Source organism: Brassica rapa, chromosome A04 (assembly GCF_000309985.2).
Source record: "Brassica rapa cultivar Chiifu-401-42 chromosome A04, CAAS_Brap_v3.01, whole genome shotgun sequence".
Lineage (NCBI taxonomy): Eukaryota > Viridiplantae > Streptophyta > Magnoliopsida > Brassicales > Brassicaceae > Brassica > Brassica rapa.
The window spans coordinates 3,095,202-3,117,187 of record NC_024798.2 but is presented as its reverse complement, the minus strand read 5'-3'; the positions used below and the strand labels follow the sequence as shown (position 1 = coordinate 3,117,187).

Below are 21,986 nucleotides of genomic sequence, written 5' to 3'. Positions count from 1 at the left end.
CATAGAAAGATCATCAAGATTTCTCTTATCTGATACTGTAAGATATCTGTAAAGTATATGTGATAATATAAACTGTAAACTTGTATTTAGCTTATGAACTTACAACGCATATATATACATGAGCAATGACCGACTTATCTTACTCTAGAGTTTATCTATAAGTCTTATGTATATCAACAATAGATTAGGACTTATCTCTAGGTAATCCTATCTATACTAGGATTCCCTAATACTCTCCTTCAAGTTGGAGAGTGAAGATCTTGAACACCCAACTTGGATGAAAGAAATTCAAACTGAGCACGTCCCAAAGCTTTAGTAAGTATATCAGCTCTCTGTTCTTTGGTGCGCACATGTGTAGTGGAGATAAGACCGGCTTTAACTGCATCACGAACACAGTGACAGTCTCTTTCAATGTGTTTAGTGCGTTCGTGAAAGACTGGATTAGCCGCAATGTAGATTGCTGCCTTACTATCACAATAAAATGAAACTGGTTTGTTGACTTCGATGCCCAGTTCCTTCATCAATGGTACGATCCATTTCAACTCCTTTGTAGCTGCAGCCATTGCTCGATATTCAGCTTCAGCGGAAGAGTGAGAAACTGTATCTTGCTTCTTAGTTCTCCATGAAATGGGATTCCCTCCAAGAAGAACCACATAAGCACTTAATGAGCGACGCGTAACAGGACAAGTACTCCAGTCAGCGTCGACATAGACTGAAAGCTCAAGCGAACTGTCTGATCGTAGGAGAATCCCCTGTCCCGGACATCCTTTGAGAAACCGGACCACTCGTAATGCCGCTTCCCACTGAGCCACGGTAGGAGCCTTCATAAACTGAGATAGCAGGTGAATAGCATAACAAAGCTCAGGTCGAGTGACTGCCAAGTAAACAAGACGACCAACTAGGCGTCTATACTTCTTTGGATCTGAAAACAAAGGTCTTTTGTCAGCTGCTAAATGATGATTCTGCTCTACTGGAATGGAGACAGGTTTAGCGCCAAGTAATCCACAGTCTTTGATTATATCCAACGCATATTTGCGTTGAGAGAGGAATATTCCATCAGCAGCGCGAGCAACTTCTATTCCTAAGAAGTATTTAAGCTTGCCTAGATCCTTCATTCGAAAACATTCACCCAAATAGGTTTTGAACTTGGTAAGTAGTTGCATATCATTACTCGCAAGGACTAGATCATCAACATAAATAAGAACGCGAACTTCTTTCGATCCTTTGGTGTAGGTGAAGAGCGAGTAATCTGAGTAGGCTTGAACAAAACCAAACTTAACGAGAGCAGTAGATAACTTCGCAAACCAGCAGCGAGGAGCCTGCTTTAAACCGTAAATAGCTTTGCGTAGTCGACAAACTTTGCGAGGATCAGGATGAGTAAAACCTTGAGGTAGACGCATATACACCTCTTCTTCGAGATCCCCGTGCAGGAATGCATTGTGAACATCCATTTGGTGAACTTCCCAGCCCTTTGCTGCAACAAGACTTAGCAAACTACGAACTGTGGTCATCTTGACAACCGGCGCAAATGTTTCATCATAATCCTCTCCGGCAACTTGTCTATTTCCACAGCCTACCAGACGCGATTTGTGACGTTCAATTGTTCCATCAGCATTGTATTTGATACGGTGAACCCATTTTGAAGCGATGGCTGTTTTGCCAGGAGGCAGAGTCGCTAAATCCCAAGTGCCAAGCTCTTCATGAGCCACAACCTCACGTTTCATAGCGTCTCGCCATACTTTGTCTTTGATTGCTTCGGAATAACTTCTTGGTTCTACTCCAGCTGTCATAGCTGCTAAGAATGCTTGGTGGAGCACTGAAAAATTCAGGTCAGAGACATATGCATTCAATGGGTAAGGTGTCATACCTGGACCGTTCGTAGAAGACGTTGATGAAGAGCCAGTGAGGGAGAGATTGGGTTCTTCAAGACGAATAGCATTGTAGGTAACATAGTCTTTGAGTTTAACAGAGGGAATACGTGATCTCTGACCTCGCCCCGATGCTTCATCTGGGACAATATTTTCTGGCTGAACAGGTTCTATAACATCTTGAACTGTTACTGGTTCTATAGCGTCTTGAACCGTGGTTTGCTCAACTTCTGGAACTGATTGTGTGGGTGCAAACTTTTCTTGCGGTGATACATTTGTTTGTTGAGTGACAGAAGGAACTGTACTCCCCTTGTCTATTAAGGTAGGATTGACTTGCTTTATCTCCCAATCCTCATCAACAATGTCCGGTAACTTCATCTTATCTGTAGATGATGCAGATGGCTTGATCAAGAAGGGAAACTCTGTTTCTTTGAATATGACATCCCTTGATATGAGGAACTCCTCTGTTTCTAAATCAAATACCTTCCATCCTTTCTGATTGTATGGATAACCGACGAACACACATCTTCTACTTCTTGAACCGAACTTGTCTTTATCTCTTGATTTTGAGTGCACAAAACATAAACTGCCAAAGACTCTGAGGTGATCATATGTAGGCTTCATGCCATACAACAGCTCATATGGAGATGAATTGTTGAGTACTGACGTTGGCGTTCTATTTATCAGATGAGAAGCCGACAAGATTGCTTCCCCCCAGAACTTGATCGGCAAGTTTCCTTCAAATAACAGAGATCGTGCAACGTTAAGTATGTGCCTGTGTTTTCTTTCCACACGAGCGTTTTGTTGAGGAGTTGCAACACAGGAAGTTTGATGGATAATGCCTTTCTCCCTAAAGTACCTAGATAGACAAGTGAACTCTGTGCCGTTGTCACTTCGAACTACTTTGACTTCCTTGTTAAATTGTTTCATCGTCATGGCGAAGAAGTTCTGTAAGACTGTTTGTACTTCCGACTTTTCAAGTAGTAGATAGGTCCAGACTGATCTTGAATAATCATCAACTACTGTTAGAAAGTAACGAGCTCCACAGGATGATCGTTCTCTATAGGAACCCCAGACATCGCAGTGAATCATTTCAAAACACTCTTTAGTTTTATTCATACTCTGGTAAAAAACTTCTCTTGTCTGTTTAGCTCGAAAACAAGTATCGCAAGAACTAGGAGCTACAGACTTATTTGATGAAAACGACAAAGGTAAAAAACTCAAGACTGAAAACGCTGGATGTCCTAGCCTCTGGTGCCATCTATACTGATCAAATGCTTTAGCAGTCTTCTCAGCAACGTGTACCCTAGCAGCCATTACATCCTTGAAATAATAAACCCCATCTCTCTCTTCACCTGCTCCAATCAGCGTCCTCGAGAAACGATCCTGCAATATGCAAAGTGTGTCTGTTAACAACGCAAAACAATTTGTTTGACGAAGAAGTTTAGACACTGATATTAGTGAGCAGTTGAGGTTTGGAACAAATAACACATTAGACAGTGTGATGTTATTAGAGAGATGAAACACGCCAACGTGTGTGGCAAACGTCTTGTTTCCATAGCAAACCCCACTGGACAAGGAGGTATGCTTAAGACACTTTCAAGTAACGAGAGCTCTCCAGTCATATGGTGAGAGGCTCCAGTATCAAGAATCAAATCCCCATAACGCTTACCCGACAACCTATCAGAGGATGTTTTTGTTTTCTCATTGAGTAACTGAGTCAAAGCATGCCATTGTTCTTCTGTAAACGCTGGAAAGTTGGAAGCATTCGAGGAAGTTGCATGAACGTTGTTTGCCTTTGCTCCGTTGCTCCGATTTCTATCAGAACTTGAAGCACCACGTCCTCTGTTGCTTTGTGACCCTCTGGTTTCTGTTTTGTTGGTTGAACGATCTTCCCACCAATCTGGGAACCCAACTAATTGCCAGCAATTTGCCTTTTCATGTCCTTTGCGACCGCAATTGAAACATTGAGTAGGACGACGAGATGATCCAGAGTTCTGTGAATCATTAGATTCCTTCTTGGCCACGAAACCGACTGCATTTTGTTGTACTTCTCTATCTTTTGAAGACAGAAGTCTCTGTTCTTCTCGGATAACCTTAGCATAGGCCTTTCCAAGATCAACTAACGAATCACTAAAGTAACAACAGTAATATTCACCAGTTTCAAAAAAAAACAATAATATTCAGCTTTCTACATGTTTAGTTGGTTAGTTTGCGTTTTAGCCTAATTGAGATCTATAGTACTCCAATTATTATATAGATTTCTTAAAAATACTATTCATAAAATATCCATGGGGATATAGTAATACCGTCAGTCTATGACATGTGTAGTGTAAAGTTACGATGATGGTAAGCAAAAAAAAAAAGGCAAATTGAGCAACACATTTTTTGGTTGGGTAAGGTGGAAGCGGCAGATCAAAGTTTTTGATTGGAGGCCAATGGGCTGTTGACATGTCACGGATAATAATCTACATTGTGATCAAAAAATCGCAAACGTGAGAACCAGCTGGATAACGTGGCGCAAATGGACATGCAAGAGAGAGAACGTTACGTAAAGAAGTCACAGACAAACACATTGAGATTTGAGGGGGTGTTTTTTGTCGAAATGTAAGGTTTCGGAAAGATCCATAAAACTCAGAGATTTAATTTAACTATACATTAAATTATTCTGTGTGGACCTGTCAAAGCGAGTCCTGAAACAGCAACTATTCTCTCGAAGCAATTTCGAAAGAAAAAAAAAATTATTCTCTCGAATCATATTCAAAACCCTATTCATCACTTTCTCTCTCATATCCTTTCTCTCCAGCAAGATTACACACAAGAAGCCTATTCTCTCTCATCCACTTATTCTTTTGACCTACCTACTTCCTTATCCAACTCTAACCATTCATCATGATATATCATTGTCATTTGAATCTATATAAGTGGGTAAATAGAAGGTTCCCAAATAATTAAGTAAATAGAACCCGCTAAAAACTATCCTAAATCTTGAACAAACAAAGAAAGAAAACTAAAAACAATCCAAGCGAGGGAAGCAAAAATGAGCAATCTAAACCTTTATATTTTAATCACCAGCTTAAATCCAGTTAAAAATAGCCCAACTTTTCCTAAGACATAATGGGATCATATGATTCATATCTGTTTGAATCCGTTTGGTTTATTTTTTAAATCCCTTAACAGCTAATTAGTTAGGGTTAGCTTGAGCTGGTTGCAAAATAATAAATTTTGAACACGAAAAAAACAAATAGTGAACAAATTAGTCCAAAAATAGACACGTAAGCCGAAAATATAAGCTGCTAACATGTGGCTAGTCTGGACCTACTTCCGTGGATGCCAAAATACTCTTGTATAATTCAAAAAAAAAAGATCAAGCTAATTTTGGGGGTTCAGATCAATTCCAGTTTTTGGATCACACATAATCTCTAACTAAATGAATTTATCTATTTCAAACTATACACCTTATATATATATCCTAATCCAATAAATCAAGAATTGTTGATTTCTCTACCCTCTACCGTTTGACTGTTCCTCTCGACGATATAATTTGGTAGGGTTTCGAATTAGATCCTATTAAGTCATACAAAAATGAAATATCACTCGAGACGAGACAGCTTACATAGACAACAGTTGCAAATAGAGACAAAGGTGGCGCAGTAGAGTCCTATTACTGCCTTCACTCAATTTTCAAACCAAAAGCTCTTTAAAAAGCAAACCAGTATTTGTCGCTAAGACGAGTGGAGATTCTATTGACCATAGCCACCCACTCAAGGGCACTAAAACAGTTTCAGATTTCGTATTGTTTTGTTAATGTCTGGTGTGATTGAGTTTCATATACCGAATGAGAGCATGCCGTATCAGCAAAACGGAATAAGTTTGTTGTATTTTTTCCTTTGAGCCAAAACAAGTGAAAGACGTATGACATTATGGACCTGGCAGAGGTATTCAATTAAAGTGCCTCGTTTTAAATATTTATACACATCTGAGCTATTTGGTTGCACTAATTAATCTAATCACGAGTAAAAAGAAAGCTTTGGTTCAATTAGTTTGTATCAACTATCAACCCGTTGAATGATTCTTTTGGGTTTGAAATGGCAAATACTAAATATATATTAACGCTTAAGTATGGTAAAATGGAACAAAATATTTTATATTGTTGTTATATATATACTCATATGTATTTTAAAAATTAATTAATTACTCATTGTGTTTTGTGCTATATACACAAATTGTTCAAGCTACGAAACAAAACCTACGGCTCCACTCATATAGTGGATCCAAATTTACGTTCTGATTGATCGTTGGACATCGATTTAGGAAACTCTTACTATTTTGAAAATCTCCATCCTACCAATATACCACAATGAAATTTGATAAATCTTGAAAATTTTAGATATGTAATTTATTTCATCTTCTCGTATATCCAGAATCACCACTAATAATATCAAGTTTGAAATATAAAATCAATTTTTCTAAATGGATTTGATTTAGTAGTGACCTTGAGTATATTCTCAGCACATTAAATTGTGGTGGTAGATGATTGATAGAACACTAGAGCTCGAGTTTTCTCAGTTTAATCATTGTTGGCTATTGTGAACATCTTAAATTGCAAATATATATATATATATATATATATATATATATATATATAATGTTTTAAGGGCCAGTCTCCAATAAAAATACAAAATGGTGTAACACTCCATCTCTGTAGAATTCTTAGTCACGAGGCGGCTCTTATGCGACGATGGCCGACTATGGTTCATATTTGTCTTATCAAATAAGATATACAAACTCATTAATAAATTAAAAAACGCGTCTCAGTAATTTATGTATGAAATAAGATTTAGACTCTTAAGTGTAGTGTAGGCATGGACATATTTGTCCGGATCGGAAGAACCGAACCGGTCCAAAAATAAGGTTTGGTTTGGTTTAAATTGTATTAATATTCAAACGGATCTTATATTTCTAAAACCGAAAACAGAACTAAGAACCGAATAGATACCTAAATTTTTATAATATAGCTTATATACTTATAAATATCAATTATATTTAATTTTAAAACAAATTAAATAATTTAAAATTATTATTTATAAACCAAAATATCCAAAACATCGAATCACTAGAGTATTTTTTATCCTATTTAAAATTATCTGAGTTATCCAATTTTTTTTTTTGAAAATCTAAAACTCTGATATATAATCCAAAAACCTAAATTTTCTGATTTTTTGTCATAATTAAGTAAAAAAACTGGAACCAAACTGAAACCGGATGAGATCAAAATTACCTTGGGTTTAGCTGGTTCCCAACTTTATTACATGAACCGAACCAGAAATCCGAAATAATCGAACCAAATTTTCTAAATACCAAAACGAATCATAAACCTATAGAACTGGAGAACTAAAGAACCGAAAGAACCAAACCGGAGAACAAAAGAACCAAAAGAACCGAACCGGAACCGAACCGAGAACTGAGTGCCTAGTGCTACTTGAGTGCTTCTTCGATTCAACTGACTTTGAAGTAGGGGTGGGCACTTTGGTTATTTTATCGGTTCAGTTTGGGTTTGGTTTGGTTAATTCGGTTCTAGAATTTTTCCAACTGAGGTAAACTATAATTAGTTTGGTTTAGATTGGTTTCGGTTCGGTTTGTATTTGGTTATGTTTGTGTTTCGGTTCAGTTTAATCGGATTCTCTTAGTTTAATTCTTTTAAAAGAAATAATATATTAAAACACATGGTCATGAAATTGTCATGTTGGTGAATATTAAAAAAACTATATAAACTAAATCCAGCAAAATTTTGAAATAAAAACCTCAAAAACACACAAAAAAATTGTCGGAACATGATCAAATCAAAGTTAATAAAGTAAATAGAAAATTAAAAAGAAAGTCATTAATAATGCTTTTTAAAAATAAAAAAAGTAAATTTAATCAAATATAAAACTGAAAAAAATCTTTAAAAAACCACAAAATTGTGAATTTTGAAAAAATTGTGAAAAAAATCTTTTAAAAAGTAATTTTAAAAAACCGCTACTTCGAAGTATTCACCCTTTGTTCTACGATTTTTTTCAATACTTGTGAATATACCTTTGAATGTCATGATTATGTAACGTCGAGTTGTTGGGGTTAACGTAGCGGTCATAGTGGCACAATAACGAAACCCAATATGAGTTTTACTGAAAAGAAATATTTTCCCCTTTGGGCAATTCTAGTTGTTGGGCTTTGCGCAATGGTCATTGGATATTGTTTTTGTTCCTAACAAGTAACTAGCAGTCTAGTAGTAAAGAGAAAAAAAAACCATTATTTTTTGTTGTTGTTGTTTTAAAGAAAGCTTGGTATGTAGGCAAAAAATCCGAACCGAACCGATCGAACCGAACCGACTGAACCGAAACCGATTTGAACCAAACCAAAGTCCATTTCAAATCATTCGGTTGAAGATTTTTCCAACCCGAATGGTTCAGTTCAGTTCGGTTTAAACTGAACCGAACTGATAAACCGAAGTGTTTTTATAGTTATTTAAATTAAAAATATTAGTGATATCAAGATATTAAAATCCTAAGACTTAGCCCAAGTAATTTCCTTTTGCACGAAAGAAATCCTAATATAATTTGATTTCCATGACACTTCGTCTAACTTTTGTAATATTTGTCATTAAGCCCACATAATTTCCATGTTAATTGTTATAAAGTTATAAACTATATTTGTAACTTTTAAAAAGATTTTTATTTGGTTTAATATTGAATTTAATTTACATACTTAATTTTTTATTATGACCAACGCAATTATTTCATGACAATCATACATTTATGTATTAAAACATGATTTCTTGTACAATAAATAAACTAAGAGATATCTGATTAAACCGAATCGAACCGAAATACAAACTGAATCGAATACAAACCGAACCGAATATAAACCGAACCGAACATAACTGAACCGAAATCAATCCAAACCAAACTAACTATGGTTTACTTCAGCTGGAAAAATTCTAGAACCGAACTAACCAAACCGAACCGAACTCGAACCGAACCGATAAAATAACCGAAGTGCCCACCCCTATTGGTATGGAGAAGAAGATAACGTATATAAACACGAGGCCAAGATTATCCAACACCTTAAAAGAGCTTCCTTTTTCACAGCCATGGTGAACCTCTCTACTTCCTTCCACCAAATCTCCCCTTCCTTCTTCCATCTCCGCCTCCGTATCCCCGCCGCTTCCTCTCTCCCCAAACCCGGCGGCGTCGGAGGAGGACATGGTGGTTTGTTCTCCTTGTCGATCCGAGCGTACATAGAGAAACCAAACTCCATCTCCAGCTTCGCCAACACAGTCATCGGTTCTCTCCCGGTCATCGGACTCCTCGCTAGGATCCTCAGCGACGAAGGCGGCGTCGGAAGGGATCTCGTCGACTTCGCCGAGTTTAGGAAACGAGTTGGGAATAAATGCGCCCCTAGTGATTCTAGAGCTTTCTACGAGTTCCAACAGCGACGAGGCAAGGTACTGTCTCTTTTCTTCAACTACTGTTATTACATATGGTTATGTCGGAACACACCATTCGAGCAAATGTTTTGAGCATTTTTTTGTTGATTTTATTTCAGATAATCTATGATTATATTGTTGTGTTACACAAAGTTATACTATCTTTTTTGTTGGGTGTTAGTGTGTGATCAGGATTTTAAGTGGCTTGTTTGGTTTGTTTTATATGTCGGAATATTGTGTATTCTCTGTGATTTTACACCAATAAAGCAAATGTCTTTAGCATTTTTTTGTTGATTTTATTTAAGATAATGTATGGTTGAATTCGTGTTACATAAAGTTGTTGTCTTTTGTTGTGATCAGCTTTTAAGTGTCTTGTTGGTTTGTTTAATATGTCGGAATATTGTATTCCCTGAGATTTTACACCATTTAAAATATCATTTTTGTTGGTTTATCTGAGATAATGTATGGTTGAGTTGTTGTGTTACATAAAGTTATATCCTTTTTTGTTGGGTGTTAATGTGTTTTATCACCTTTTAAGTGTTTTTGATTGGTTTGTTTGGTAGGCAGGAGAACCTTTGTATGTGCTTCTTTGCTGTTGGGTTGCTGCTGTAGGTGCAGGGCTTCTTAAATCTGAAGAGATCCTCGAAGGTGTTACGAGGGTTAGCATTTCAAATGATCTAGAGTTCGAAGAACAGAACTTTATTGCTTTGATGACTGAAGCTAGACAGGTTCGGTTCGGTTTGGTCTCTAATCCCTGCTCTTTAGACATATGCTGTTGTGTATTTGTTTGCAAATCTTCTTTTTATTGGTAATGCAGAGAAGGGCAAAGCTGAACGTTGCAGCACCAACAATCCCAATGGAACTAAGAGTCGAAAAGGCCCTTGAAGGCATCTATGCTTGTTGCTTCAGGAGGGGAGTTATTGAGGAGGAAGATGAGAAGCTTCTTCTAGTGATGCTTACTGCGGTTTTCCCGTCTGTTGACAAGTCTGAGATAGAGAGAATCATCAAAGAGAAGGCGACGAGGGTCGCAGAAGGAGGAGAAGAAGAGAATCTGGCCGAGCCGAAACGGCTGCCTAAAGAAGCTATTCAAATGCAAATGAAGGATCTTGAGTTCCTTCAACAACAAAGCATAGAATCTTAACAATGTGGCAAATCTGTTTTTACTTTCAATTTGGATAAGGAAAATGCAATAACTTGAAATGTATCCATGCTTTGTGTTGGAGTAAACATGAAGATAACTTGAGAAAGAAGCAAGTCCTAATACTAATGGGTTTTATAGTTCTTAGAGAAAAGGATAAAAGTATATTTAGGAGATATCTAAATATAAGTGATTACCATTAGGATTAGGATAAATATGGTGATATATAAACCAATGTCGAGTCAAGGATATTGGTGTGAGTTTTATGAGTTTGAGAGCTTGAGGTTTTGAGTTAGTTTCCTCAAGGGATTAATAAGAAGAGTTCTTATTTGTGTGATTATCATCTGTGTTCGAGTTCTATAATATTGAGATCGTGAGACCTATTATTCAATAATTGGTATCAGAGCTAAGATCATGGGTGATCTAGTAGTGGCGTCTTCAAAACCAAAGGAAGGAGGATCCTCAATCAAATGTCCCATTCTTAATACAACAAACTATACTGTATGGGCCATGAGAATGAAGATCCTACTCAAAGTGCATAAGGTTTGGGAGATTATAGAAAGTGAAGTATCAGATGACGAGAAGAATAATATGGCAATGGCGTTACTGTTTCAATCAATACCGGAAGCGCTCATACTGCAAGTGGGAGAGCTGGATACAGCTAAAAAGGTTTGGGAGGCAATCAAGACGCGTCACGTTGGAGCTGAAAGAGTTAAGGAAGCGAGATTACAGACCTTAATGGCTGAGTTTGATCGCCTCACAATGAAAGATACAGAGACAATAGATGCGTTTGCAGGAAAACTTGCAGAGATATCATCAAAGTCAGCATCATTAGGGGAAGATATAGAAGAACCTAAACTCGTAAAGAAATTTCTCAAGAGTTTACCACGGAAAAAATATATCCATATTGTGGCTGCTCTAGAGCAAGTTTTAGATCTTAAGACTACTGGCTTTGAAGATATTGTTGGACGTTTAAAGGCATATGAAGAACGAGTGACAGATGAAGATGAATCACAAGATGATCAGAGCAAACTGATGTTTGCAAATAATGATTCTCAATCATCTCGAGAGTCGACTCGTGATTCCAGTAATGATTCCAGAGGAAGAGGTCGAGGACGCTCTTGGAACAGGGGACGAGGTCGTGGAAGATACAATGGAGGATACAATGGAGGATATAATGGAGGATATAATGGAGGTTACAATGGAGGAGCGTATAATGGACCAAGAGATGCATCAAGGATTACTTGTTTCCGTTGTGACAAAGTCGGACATTTTGTTGCTCAATGTCCAGAGTTGAAATTAAAGCTACAAGAGGTACAAGAAACAGAACAGAATGAGACTCAAGAAGCAGACGAGCTCATGATGCACGAGGTAGTCTACTTAAACGAAGGAAAGATAGTACCAAGTACGTATGAATCAAGCAACTGTGAGGATAATGTTTGGTATCTTGACAACGGAGCAAGCAATCACATGAGTGGAGACAAGCGCTATTTTTCAAGCATTGATGAGTCTATTACTGGTAAAGTGCGTTTCGGTGATGACTCGCGCATCAACATAAAAGGAAAAGGGACGATAGAGTTCACTGATAGGAATGGGGAACCAAGGAAGATAACAGAAGTTTATTTTATCCCAGACCTGAAGAGCAACATCATTAGTTTGGGACAGGCCACAGAGTCCGGATGCGATGTAAGAATGAAAGGAGAAGATCTTATAATGCATGATCGTGATGGCAAGTTAATCGCAAAAGCAACAAGATCCAAGAATAGACTATACAAGGTAAGAATGGGGTTGAAAGAAACAATGTGCTATCTCTCCACCAAGACAAGCGAATCAAGCAGATGGCATGCAAGGTTAGGTCACATAAACGTCGAGACTATGAAATCTATGATGAAACAAGAACTGGTTACCGGGATACCAAACATTGATGTAGAAGCAAAAGTGTGTGGATCATATTTGCTTGGAAAGCAAGCAAGACATGCGTTTCCTCAATCTACCTCCTATCGAGCAACAAAATCACTTGAGCTTATACATGGCGACCTATGTGGCCCCATTACACCAACCACAAGTGGAGGAAACCGATATATATTTGTGCTCATAGATGATTTCTCGCGATACATGTGGATAGCTCTACTAAAGGAGAAAAGCGATGCATTATGTAAGTTCAAAACCTTTAAGACACTGGTGGAAGGAGAGACAAAGATGCGAATTCAGACACTTAGAACTGATAGAGGAGGAGAATTTGTGTCAAAGGAGTTCAACGATTACTGTAATGAGACAGGGATTAGACGACACCTTACAGCCCCATATAGTCCGCAGCAAAACGGTGTTGTGGAGCGTCGGAACAGGACATTGATGGAGATGACGCGAAGCATAATGAAGCACATGTCCGTTCCGAACTATCTCTGGGGCGAAGCAGTGAGGCATTCCACCTATCTCTTGAACCGTATAGCAACAAGAGTATTAAAAAACCAAACACCTTATGAAGCATTACGGTCTAAAAAGCCTAACATTGGTCACTTGAGAATTTTTGGGTGCATAGGTTATGCAAAGGTGGAAGCAAAACTACTGAAGAAGTTGGATGATAGGTCCCGTATATTGGTTCATCTCGGAACGGAACCCGGCTCTAAGGCGTATCGAATGCTCAACCCTCAAACACAGAGAGTAGTCGTGAGTAGAGATGTTGTGTTCGACGAAACAAAGGGTTGGAATTGGAGTTCAACTTCATCAGACCAGAGAGAAGCAGGAAACTTCAAAATCGTAACTGGAGTATTTAGAAATCACGGCATAGAAGAAACAGAGCCGGTAGAAACAGAGGAAAAAGCAACAGTCAAAGAACTTGAAAGTGGTACTTCAGCAGAAGATATTAATGAAAGTGAAGAAGATCATGATGAGAGTAACGAGGATGAACCTATGGGATTGAGAAGGTCGCAGAGACTTAGTACAAAACCTAAGTATCTAGATGATTATGTATTGTTCCTCGCTGAGGAAGAAGGTGAAAGACTACTCATGTGCCTAAATGAGGAACCAGAGAGCTTTGAGGAGGCTATGAAACACAAAGAATGGTTACGTGCGTGTGAAGCAGAACTGGAATCAATCACGAAGCTCGACTCATGGGAACTTGTGGACCTTCCGCCGGGAGCAAAAGCAATAGGTTTAAAGTGGATATTCAAAATCAAGAGAAACTCGGACGGAAGCATCAATAAGTATAAATCACGGCTCGTCGCAAAGGGTTATGTCCAGCGTTATGGAATAGATTACGAAGAAGTTTTCGCACCAGTGGCGAGAATCGAGACTATACGCCTGCTCATCAACCTAGCAGCTACTAATGGTTGGGAAATACACCACTTGGACGTCAAAACTGCGTTCTTGTACGGAGAACTAAAGGAGACAGTTTATGTTATGCAGCCAGAAGGTTATGAGGTAAAAGGCAGCGAAGAAAAGGTGTATAGACTAAAGAAGGCGTTGTACGGATTAAAGCAAGCTCCTAGAGCTTGGAACGACAAGTTGAATAAAAGCCTACTTGGTCTTAAGTTCACAAGATGTCACAAGGAGCCATCGGTTTACAAAAAGGAAGTAGAAGGCAAGGTGTTAATAGTTGCGGTTTATGTTGACGATCTCTTCGTGACCGGAGCATGCTTAAAAGCGATTAATGAGTTTAAAGGGGAGATGGCAAGCAAGTTTGAGATGAGTGACCTTGGGAGACTAACCTATTACCTTGGGATCGAGGTAAAACAGCATGATGAAGGGATCACTCTAAACCAGAACCGTTATGCTTTGAAGATTCTAGAAGAAGCAGGCATGAGGGAATGTAACCCCGTCCATGTTCCTATGGAGGCAGGTCTGAAACTTGAGAAATCCGAGAAAGAAAAGGAGATTGATGCAACGGGATACAGGAAAATCATTGGCTGTTTCAGGTACCTACTCCATACGAGACCGGATTTATCTTATTGTGTGGGGGTATTGAGTAGATACATGTCTAGTCCAAGAGTGTCGCATGGTGTGGCAATAAAACAATGTCTAAGATACTTAAAAGGTACTACATCATACGGTATTACCTTTGAAAGAGCTGGAAGAAATGCGGCAAGATTGGTGGGCTATAGTGACTCAAGTCACAATGTAGATCCTGATGATGGCAGAAGCACAACTGGGCACATTTTCTACTTTGGAAATAGCCCTATTACGTGGTGCTCTCAGAAACAGGATACAGTTGCGTTATCATCTTGCGAAGCAGAATTTATGGCAGGTACTGAGGCGGCTAGACAAGCCATATGGTTGCAGGATTTACTTCAAGAGATCATTGGAGCTTTACGTGAGAAGACTGTCATACGTATTGACAATCGGTCTGCAATCGCACTCACAAAGAACCCGGTGTTTCATGGGAGAAGCAAGCATATCCATACAAGGTATCATTTTATAAGAGAATGTGTTGAGAAGGGATTAATGGAGGTAGAACACATACCAGGAACAGAGCAAAAGGCAGACATATTAACCAAAGCTCTTGGAAGAGTCAAGTATAAAGAAATGCGAGATCTCATTGGTGTGCATGATGTGAAAGAGAAGAACTTCAAGTTTAAAGGAGAGAATGTTGGAGTAAACATGAAGATAACTTGAGAAAGAAGCAAGTCCTAATACTAATGGGTTTTATAGTTCTTAGAGATAAGGATAAAAGTATATTTAGGAGATATCTAAATATAAGTGATTACCATTAGGATTAGGATAAATATGGTGATATATAAACCAATGTCGAGTCAAGGATATTGGTGTGAGTTTTATGAGTTTGAGAGCTTGAGGTTTTGAGTTAGTTTCCTCAAGGGATTAATAAGAAGAGTTCTTATTTGTGTGATTATCATCTGTGTTCGAGTTCTATAATATTGAGATCGTGAGACCTATTATTCAATACTTTGTTACTTTGGTTAAAGCTAAGCAGTTCATAGTCACTAGGACATATCCCAACAGGGATTTTAACCCGAACCAGCTGAACCAAACCAATTTTTTTTTGGTTTATTTGGCTATTAGCAGTTTAATTTGGTAGTCTACAAAAATAATTGGGTTCAGTTATTGGTTAGTTCAATTTTCTGAAAAAATTAACCAAATTTCAAACTAAACTTACCAAAATTTCAAACTAGAATAACTGAATTAACTAAAATTATCTAAATTGTTGACCAGACTAAACCTAATTTAACCATAACCAAAAATTAAATTGAATTTGATAGAAATTTTCAAAAACCTCACTAACCAAATACCAAGCTGAACCGAATCGAAATTTTCGGTCGAATTTGGTAAATTTTTGTGTAAACTGAACTAACCGAAAACTAAACCATTTGAACCGAATTAACTGAACAAACTGAACCCACAAGCTTACTAAAAACATGTAGAAAGTCAAACTTTGAGTTAAAGAGCATGCTTCCTCACAAACCGGACCAAATCAAAATTTCCGGTTCAGTATGATAAACCTTTATACAAACCGATCTAACCAAAAACCAACCATCTGAACCGAATTACCCAACCGAACCTGGAAAGGAACATGTAGAAAAAGTCAAACTTTAGAGTAAAGAACATTCATCCACCCAACTAACCGAAAAACATGACGCTGATGACTTCGAGGGTTCCTGTAATAAAATCAAAACAGCATAAAAAAAAAAAAATCCAAATCTATCTTCTCATGTGAATAAACATCCCCTGTGTCGTTGACAAACACACACACACACACTCAAAAATGGCACTGAATCTTCCTCTTCGTCATACCCTTTTGATACTCTTCTCGTTATCCATCACCATCACTACATCTCTTCCATCGCCGTCTCCCGTGACTATTCACCAAGACTCTCCTCCTTATCTATGGCCATTACCGGCGGAATTTACCTCCGGAGAAGAAACCCTCTCGATGGATCCTTCCCTTTCTCTGACCGTAGCTGGAAACGGCGGCGGATCTCCGATCGTTAGAGCTGCATTCGACAGGTACATGGGGATGATCTTCAAGCACGCTTACAATAGAGCTTCTTCTCTCTTGACGAGAATCAGGTTCCTGAGTATGGTTGAGTATGACATCACTTCTCTCAAGATCATTGTTCACTCGGATTCTGAAGAGGTAAAGTAGTAAAATAGAATCTTGATTTGATGAATCCACTTTTCAAGATTTGGTTTGTTTCTTTTGTTTCAATGATCAGCTTCAATTGGGTGTGGATGAGAGTTATACATTGATGGTGTCTAAGAAGAATGAGCTATCTATTGTAGCAGCTGCCACCATTGAGGTTTGAGTCTCACTTTGCATTCACATATGCTGACTTATGAGTCTCTTCTAATATCTCTTTTGGTTGTTGGTTTCAGGCTAATACTGTGTATGGTGCTCTTAGAGGATTGGAGGTATGTAAATAGTTAGTGTTAATGTTTTAAAATGGTTTAATTGATATGTTAGAGATGGGTTTCTCCATCTTGATGATAACCGTATAGTATAGAGTCTATCTTATATGTGTAGAGAATATTTATTTTTATTTGTTTGATTGGTAGCTTTGTTTATGATCTTTCTCTTCCTACATGTACTTCTATGTTTTGATTCTTGAACTTGTGAATTGTTTGCTTTGTTTCTTGTTGAATGTGATGGATTCTTTTTTGATAATTCTTTGTGTACTTTTTTTAATGAGAATGTTGCAGACGTTTAGCCAGTTGTGTGCTTTTGATTACTCAACCAAATCTGTGCAAATATATAAAGCACCCTGGTTTATTCAAGACACACCTAGATTCCAGTACCGTGGTTTGCTAATAGGTAACTTAAAGTCAATATCTCTGTCTCTCTATTGTTCTGTTCAATCACACGATAGATAATGTAATTATTTACTTGCTTCTTCTTACGTTTGCAGATACATCAAGACATTTTCTACCAGTTGATGTTATCAAGCAGATCATTGAATCTATGTCATTCGCTAAACTTGTAAGACTTCATGCTTGTTTGTTCATGTGGCTACACCATGCTTTCTAACTTCGTCACTACTCGGTTATGTGAGGTAGAACGTCCTGCATTGGCACATTGTAGACGAGCAATCGTTTCCTTTTGAGACTCCTACGTATCCTAATCTGTGGAAAGGAGCTTATTCGAGATGGGAACGTTATACAGTTGAGGATGCCTCTGAGATTGTCAGGTAATGGCTTTAAGTTTAGTGTGTTAAAAGAAGAAGAAGCTTAGTTCTTTTTACTTACTAATATTCTTTGTTCTTCGCTTTTGTGATCTCCACTGTGAAGGTTTGCCAAAATGAGAGGTACTTTCTTGACTAACTCTGTAGCCTAACATGACTGTAATGGCAAGCACCTCCTAATAGTTGGGGTTATAGCTGAGAATCGTTTTAAAACGGTTTCTGTTTTGATCATATGCTTCTAATGGTTGGGATTACATCTCATGCAGGTATTAACGTCATGGCTGAACTAGATGTTCCTGGCCATGCTGAATCATGGTACTAATAAAACTTTTACTCCTCTATCTCAATCTCACACTGTTATTAGTCATACATAGGTTTTTATCTTCCAGCAGAGGTTGTAATATCCTAGTAGCATAGGATCTTAATTGTTGAGCTTTAAAGTTTATATTAAAAAAAATGTGGATGTACTTTGTGTTATTACACTCCTCCTTATGCTCAAGTACATGTTATGGTGTGTATATGATTTGAGAACTTGAGCTATCATTATCTTTATCATCACTCTTTGAATGTGTATGGTTTGCGTTTCAATGCAGGGGAACTGGATACCCTGATCTTTGGCCCTCTCCCTCTTGCCGAGAGCCCCTTGACGTTACTAAGAACTTTACATTCGATGTGATCTCTGGCATTTTAGCAGGTCTACTTCAACTAGTTGACTCATTTTGGTAGTATTATGCAATTATGTATGTCATGTTTTGATTCTCATATGTTCCTATCACGCATCTCATCTCGGTATTGTGACAGATATGAGAAAGATATTCCCATTTGAGTTTTTCCACTTGGGCGGTGATGAAGTAAATACAGGTTGGTTTGATCAAATCTCTACTTCCTTTTTATACTTAAGTCACTCTTAAAAGACTAAATGTTGCATGTTTTGGCAGATTGCTGGAAGAACACAACTCATGTCAAGGAATGGTACAATCACATGACTCTTCTTTTCATGTCACTCATCATTTCATTTATAAGAGAAACTTTGAAGTCATCTTTATAGTTTGATTAATATATATCTGTCCATGATTCTCAACTGCAGGCTTCATGGTCGCAACTTCACTTCTAAGGACGCATATAAGTACTTTGTACTCAGAGCACAACAGATAGCTATATCTAAAAACTGGACACCCGTCAACTGGTACAATAGCAAAAATGTTTGTGGCTTAAGTTGCATTATGTGTCACATAATGATGTAGTGATTATGAATGGACTATTCAGGGAAGAAACATTCAGTTCATTCGGAAAAGATCTTGATCCACGGACCGTGGTGCAAAACTGGTAAAGATTATACAATACCAATGTAATAAAAAAACAACATGAATCTTCGTTTATGTCAAAGCTGCTCTCGTTGCAGGCTAGTATCTGATATATGTCAAAAGGCGGTAGCAAAAGGATTCAGATGCATTTTCAGTAACCAAGGATATTGGTACCTCGACCATCTAGATGTCCCATGGGACGAGGTTTACAACACCGAGCCTCTAAATGGAATCCATGATCCTTCTCAGCAAAAGCTTGTGATTGGTGGAGAAGTTTGCATGTGGGGTGAAACAGCTGATACATCCGTTGTACTTCAGACAATTTGGCCTAGAGCTGCAGCAGCTTCAGGTAAAAACTCTATTAGGCATGCAGTTTCGGTTTATTCGATTATTTCGGTTCAGGTATTTTTGGTTTTGGTTTATTCGGTTCGGCCACAATCCCACCGAAGTGAACCAACAAAATTGGTTCGGTATTCGGTTAATTTTGTTTTTTTTTCTGAAGTTATTTTTGAAAATAATCGTTTTTTGTTCCAGTTAAAATTCGGTACAGTTTTCTAAAAATCGGATATTCTTGGTTAAATTTGGTTATTTTCGGTTAGTTCGGTTAGTTTGGTTAATTTTGGTTATTTCCGCTATTTCTGTTGGGTTCGAACAAAATCCTCACGCCTAAACTCTATAGTGATCTTTAGCCATGAAAAGTTATTGGTCTCACTCACCTCTACTTTGATGAACCTTTGGTGGAACAGAACGGATGTGGAGCACTAGAGAAGCTGTGTCAAAGGGAAACATAACGCTAACCGCATTGCCTCGTTTACACTACTTCAGGTGTTTACTGAATAACCGTGGGGTTCCAGCAGCTCCAGTTGATAACTGGTACGCACGAAGACCACCCTCTGGACCTGGCTCTTGCTATGCTCAGTGATTCCAAATCGTATCATCTCATTTTAATTTGTATTATATGTAATGTCTCTTGTCTGAAAACTGGTTCTTGCATTTGTTCTTTCTTTATCTGTCTTCTTCTTGATAACTCAAAATCAAAGTAGTGTTTTGTTTTTCCTTGCAACAATAATCAATCGTGAGAACATCTGAATTTTTCGATGATTTGATCTTGATACAAGAATGCTCCTACCATATTAGTTACTCTATCCATTTCATACTGTAAATTGTTTTAGAAATAAACTTTTGTTTCAAAATATAAGTCGTTCACATTTCTATGAAATTTTATACTTATTGGATAATGCAAAACTAGTTAAATTACAGAGACTTTTAAATGGTTGGTTGAGCTAATTCTAATTTATAATTTATATAATATTTTTTTTGGAAAATAATAATTTTTTGTTTTTTTGTTTTATTTAAAAAATTATATTATTAAACAGACGGAATACCATATAGCATTGGAATTTATTTACATTCTGCTGAAAGCATACCTCATTATTGTAGTTTTCTTTGGACTGGTCTTATATAATGTTGAAATATGAATCATCAAAACAACATGGACCTGTTTTGGTGTTTAAACATAGCTACGACGTTGATTTGTGTCGATGTTTGTAAGCTTGGATTTGTATATTTGCGTATGCGTTCGCATATTTACATTTTAAAAAAAACGTATTAATTGTGTTCTAAAGCATTTACGTTTTTGGTTTTAAGAAAAAAGCTTACAGCATTCAAATATCATAGTTCTGTATGAAAATCCTTTTTATATTATTTGAGGAGGATTATAGATAACTAACATTTAGTTAATGTTATTATCAAAATTACCATTTCTTATGTGGCATCACCACAAGCTCTCACACACTCTATATTCAAAAACCTTTTGTTAACTAGACTAATTACAATAATTGTCATTACTTGCCATTGATCATTAGATTATAACTTTACTAATATACTATATGTTTCTTCATTACAATGACTACCAAAACATTGACGTTCATGTTTAATGCGTTGTTATCTATACTATTAAAGCAAAATCCTTCTTAGGATTATGCCCTTGACTTTTAAAAAAAATTACAAAATATACCATTATTATTTTTAATATCTTTAATGATCTACAAAAATTTAAAACCCATTTGATAGGTCCAAATTGAACCATTTAGGCTCATTTTGTTTAAAATATATTTAGTGAAAATCATTAAAAATTGTTTTATTTTTTTATATAGGGATAATACATTTAAGAGATAAACAAATATATTAACCCATTATGCCAATTTGTATAAAATATCTATACTTAGAATCATAAAAAGCCTGTTTTATTTTTAAGTTGAGATTATATATTTAAGAAATAAACACATTAATATATGTGATATATTTAAGAATTAAAAAAACAACGGATTGCATTCCTATATGTGTAAACACAATTTTACTAATAACACATAAATTACATTACAATTTATAAAAATAAAACCATATTAGATAATAAACTATTCAAACACATACTCGCACTAAAGAATTACAATTAAAAATAAAACCATATTAGATAATAAAATATTGAAACACATCCTCATCTAATTAGAAATAATATTAAAATTGAAAAAATGATATTTTAATAGATAAAATACCCGCCCTTTGAAAGGACGGGTCAGTATCTAGTTATTATTATTATTTCCTATACTTACAAAGTTACTTATATATGAGATAACAATTTTTTGGTACATTGTCGATATATACATGTTATAAATTATATTTCTTATAGTTAAATAGTTAAATAAAAGATATATATATATATATGCACATGATCAATTTATAATCATGATGTATCAGATTATACCATTATGTGTATATATATCGGATTTCATGTAACAAAATATCACCGTTAAAATTATAATATCTATGATTAAATTAAATAGATTGAGACAAAAATATTGTATACCATTTTATATATAGTTATACAATTATATATATTGTATAGAATTTTATAGATAGTTAGACACAATCTAAGTATAATGTCTACGTATAGTCTAATTCAAGAAAACTGGCTAACTTAGTATCTACAAATTAATTAAATGTCTAACTATAATGACCTGTATAATTCCATTTAAGGACTTATCACATTTAATGATTGTTACGAAATCATGTTGTCTA

The 21,986-nt window shown here is 36.6% G+C and overlaps 3 protein-coding genes across 3 annotated transcripts in view; 2 read left to right on the top strand and 1 right to left on the bottom strand.

Moving 5' to 3' along the window:
• Window positions 1-21,986, bottom strand: part of LOC103863213 — a 743,758-nt gene that overhangs the window by 306,032 nt on the left and 415,740 nt on the right. The gene's annotated exons all lie outside the window — the stretch shown is intronic.
• On the top strand, window positions 8,910-10,552 carry LOC103863182 (photosystem I assembly factor PSA3, chloroplastic). The gene is made up of 3 exons (XM_009140942.3): window positions 8,910-9,354; window positions 9,900-10,064; window positions 10,154-10,552. The coding sequence occupies exons 1-3, from the start codon at window positions 9,001-9,003 to the stop codon at window positions 10,475-10,477; spliced, it is 843 nt and encodes a 280-aa protein (XP_009139190.1). The 5' UTR covers window positions 8,910-9,000; the 3' UTR covers window positions 10,478-10,552.
• On the top strand, window positions 15,866-20,018 carry LOC103863181 (beta-hexosaminidase 1). The gene is made up of 15 exons (XM_009140940.3): window positions 15,866-16,562; window positions 16,642-16,725; window positions 16,802-16,837; window positions 17,126-17,237; window positions 17,332-17,402; window positions 17,480-17,610; window positions 17,711-17,727; window positions 17,871-17,919; window positions 18,198-18,298; window positions 18,406-18,465; window positions 18,543-18,576; window positions 18,692-18,790; window positions 18,871-18,930; window positions 19,007-19,257; window positions 19,655-20,018. The coding sequence occupies exons 1-15, from the start codon at window positions 16,191-16,193 to the stop codon at window positions 19,828-19,830; spliced, it is 1,653 nt and encodes a 550-aa protein (XP_009139188.1). The 5' UTR covers window positions 15,866-16,190; the 3' UTR covers window positions 19,831-20,018.

What these genes read in the sequence shown, in the direction of transcription:
- LOC103863182 (XM_009140942.3), top strand. Translation starts at nt 9,001, where the DNA reads ATGGTGAACCTCTCTACTTCCTTCCACCAAATCTCCCCTTCCTTCTTC. An exon ending in TCCAACAGCGACGAGGCAAG is followed by an intron (nt 9,355 to 9,899) that starts GTACTGTCTCTT and finishes TTTGTTTGGTAG; the next exon opens with GCAGGAGAACCTTTGTATGT. An exon ending in TGATGACTGAAGCTAGACAG is followed by an intron (nt 10,065 to 10,153) that starts GTTCGGTTCGGT and finishes TTGGTAATGCAG; the next exon opens with AGAAGGGCAAAGCTGAACGT.
- LOC103863181 (XM_009140940.3), top strand. Translation starts at nt 16,191, where the DNA reads ATGGCACTGAATCTTCCTCTTCGTCATACCCTTTTGATACTCTTCTCG. An exon ending in GTGCTCTTAGAGGATTGGAG is followed by an intron (nt 16,838 to 17,125) that starts GTATGTAAATAG and finishes AGAATGTTGCAG; the next exon opens with ACGTTTAGCCAGTTGTGTGC. An exon ending in AACTGGACACCCGTCAACTG is followed by an intron (nt 18,791 to 18,870) that starts GTACAATAGCAA and finishes TGGACTATTCAG; the next exon opens with GGAAGAAACATTCAGTTCAT.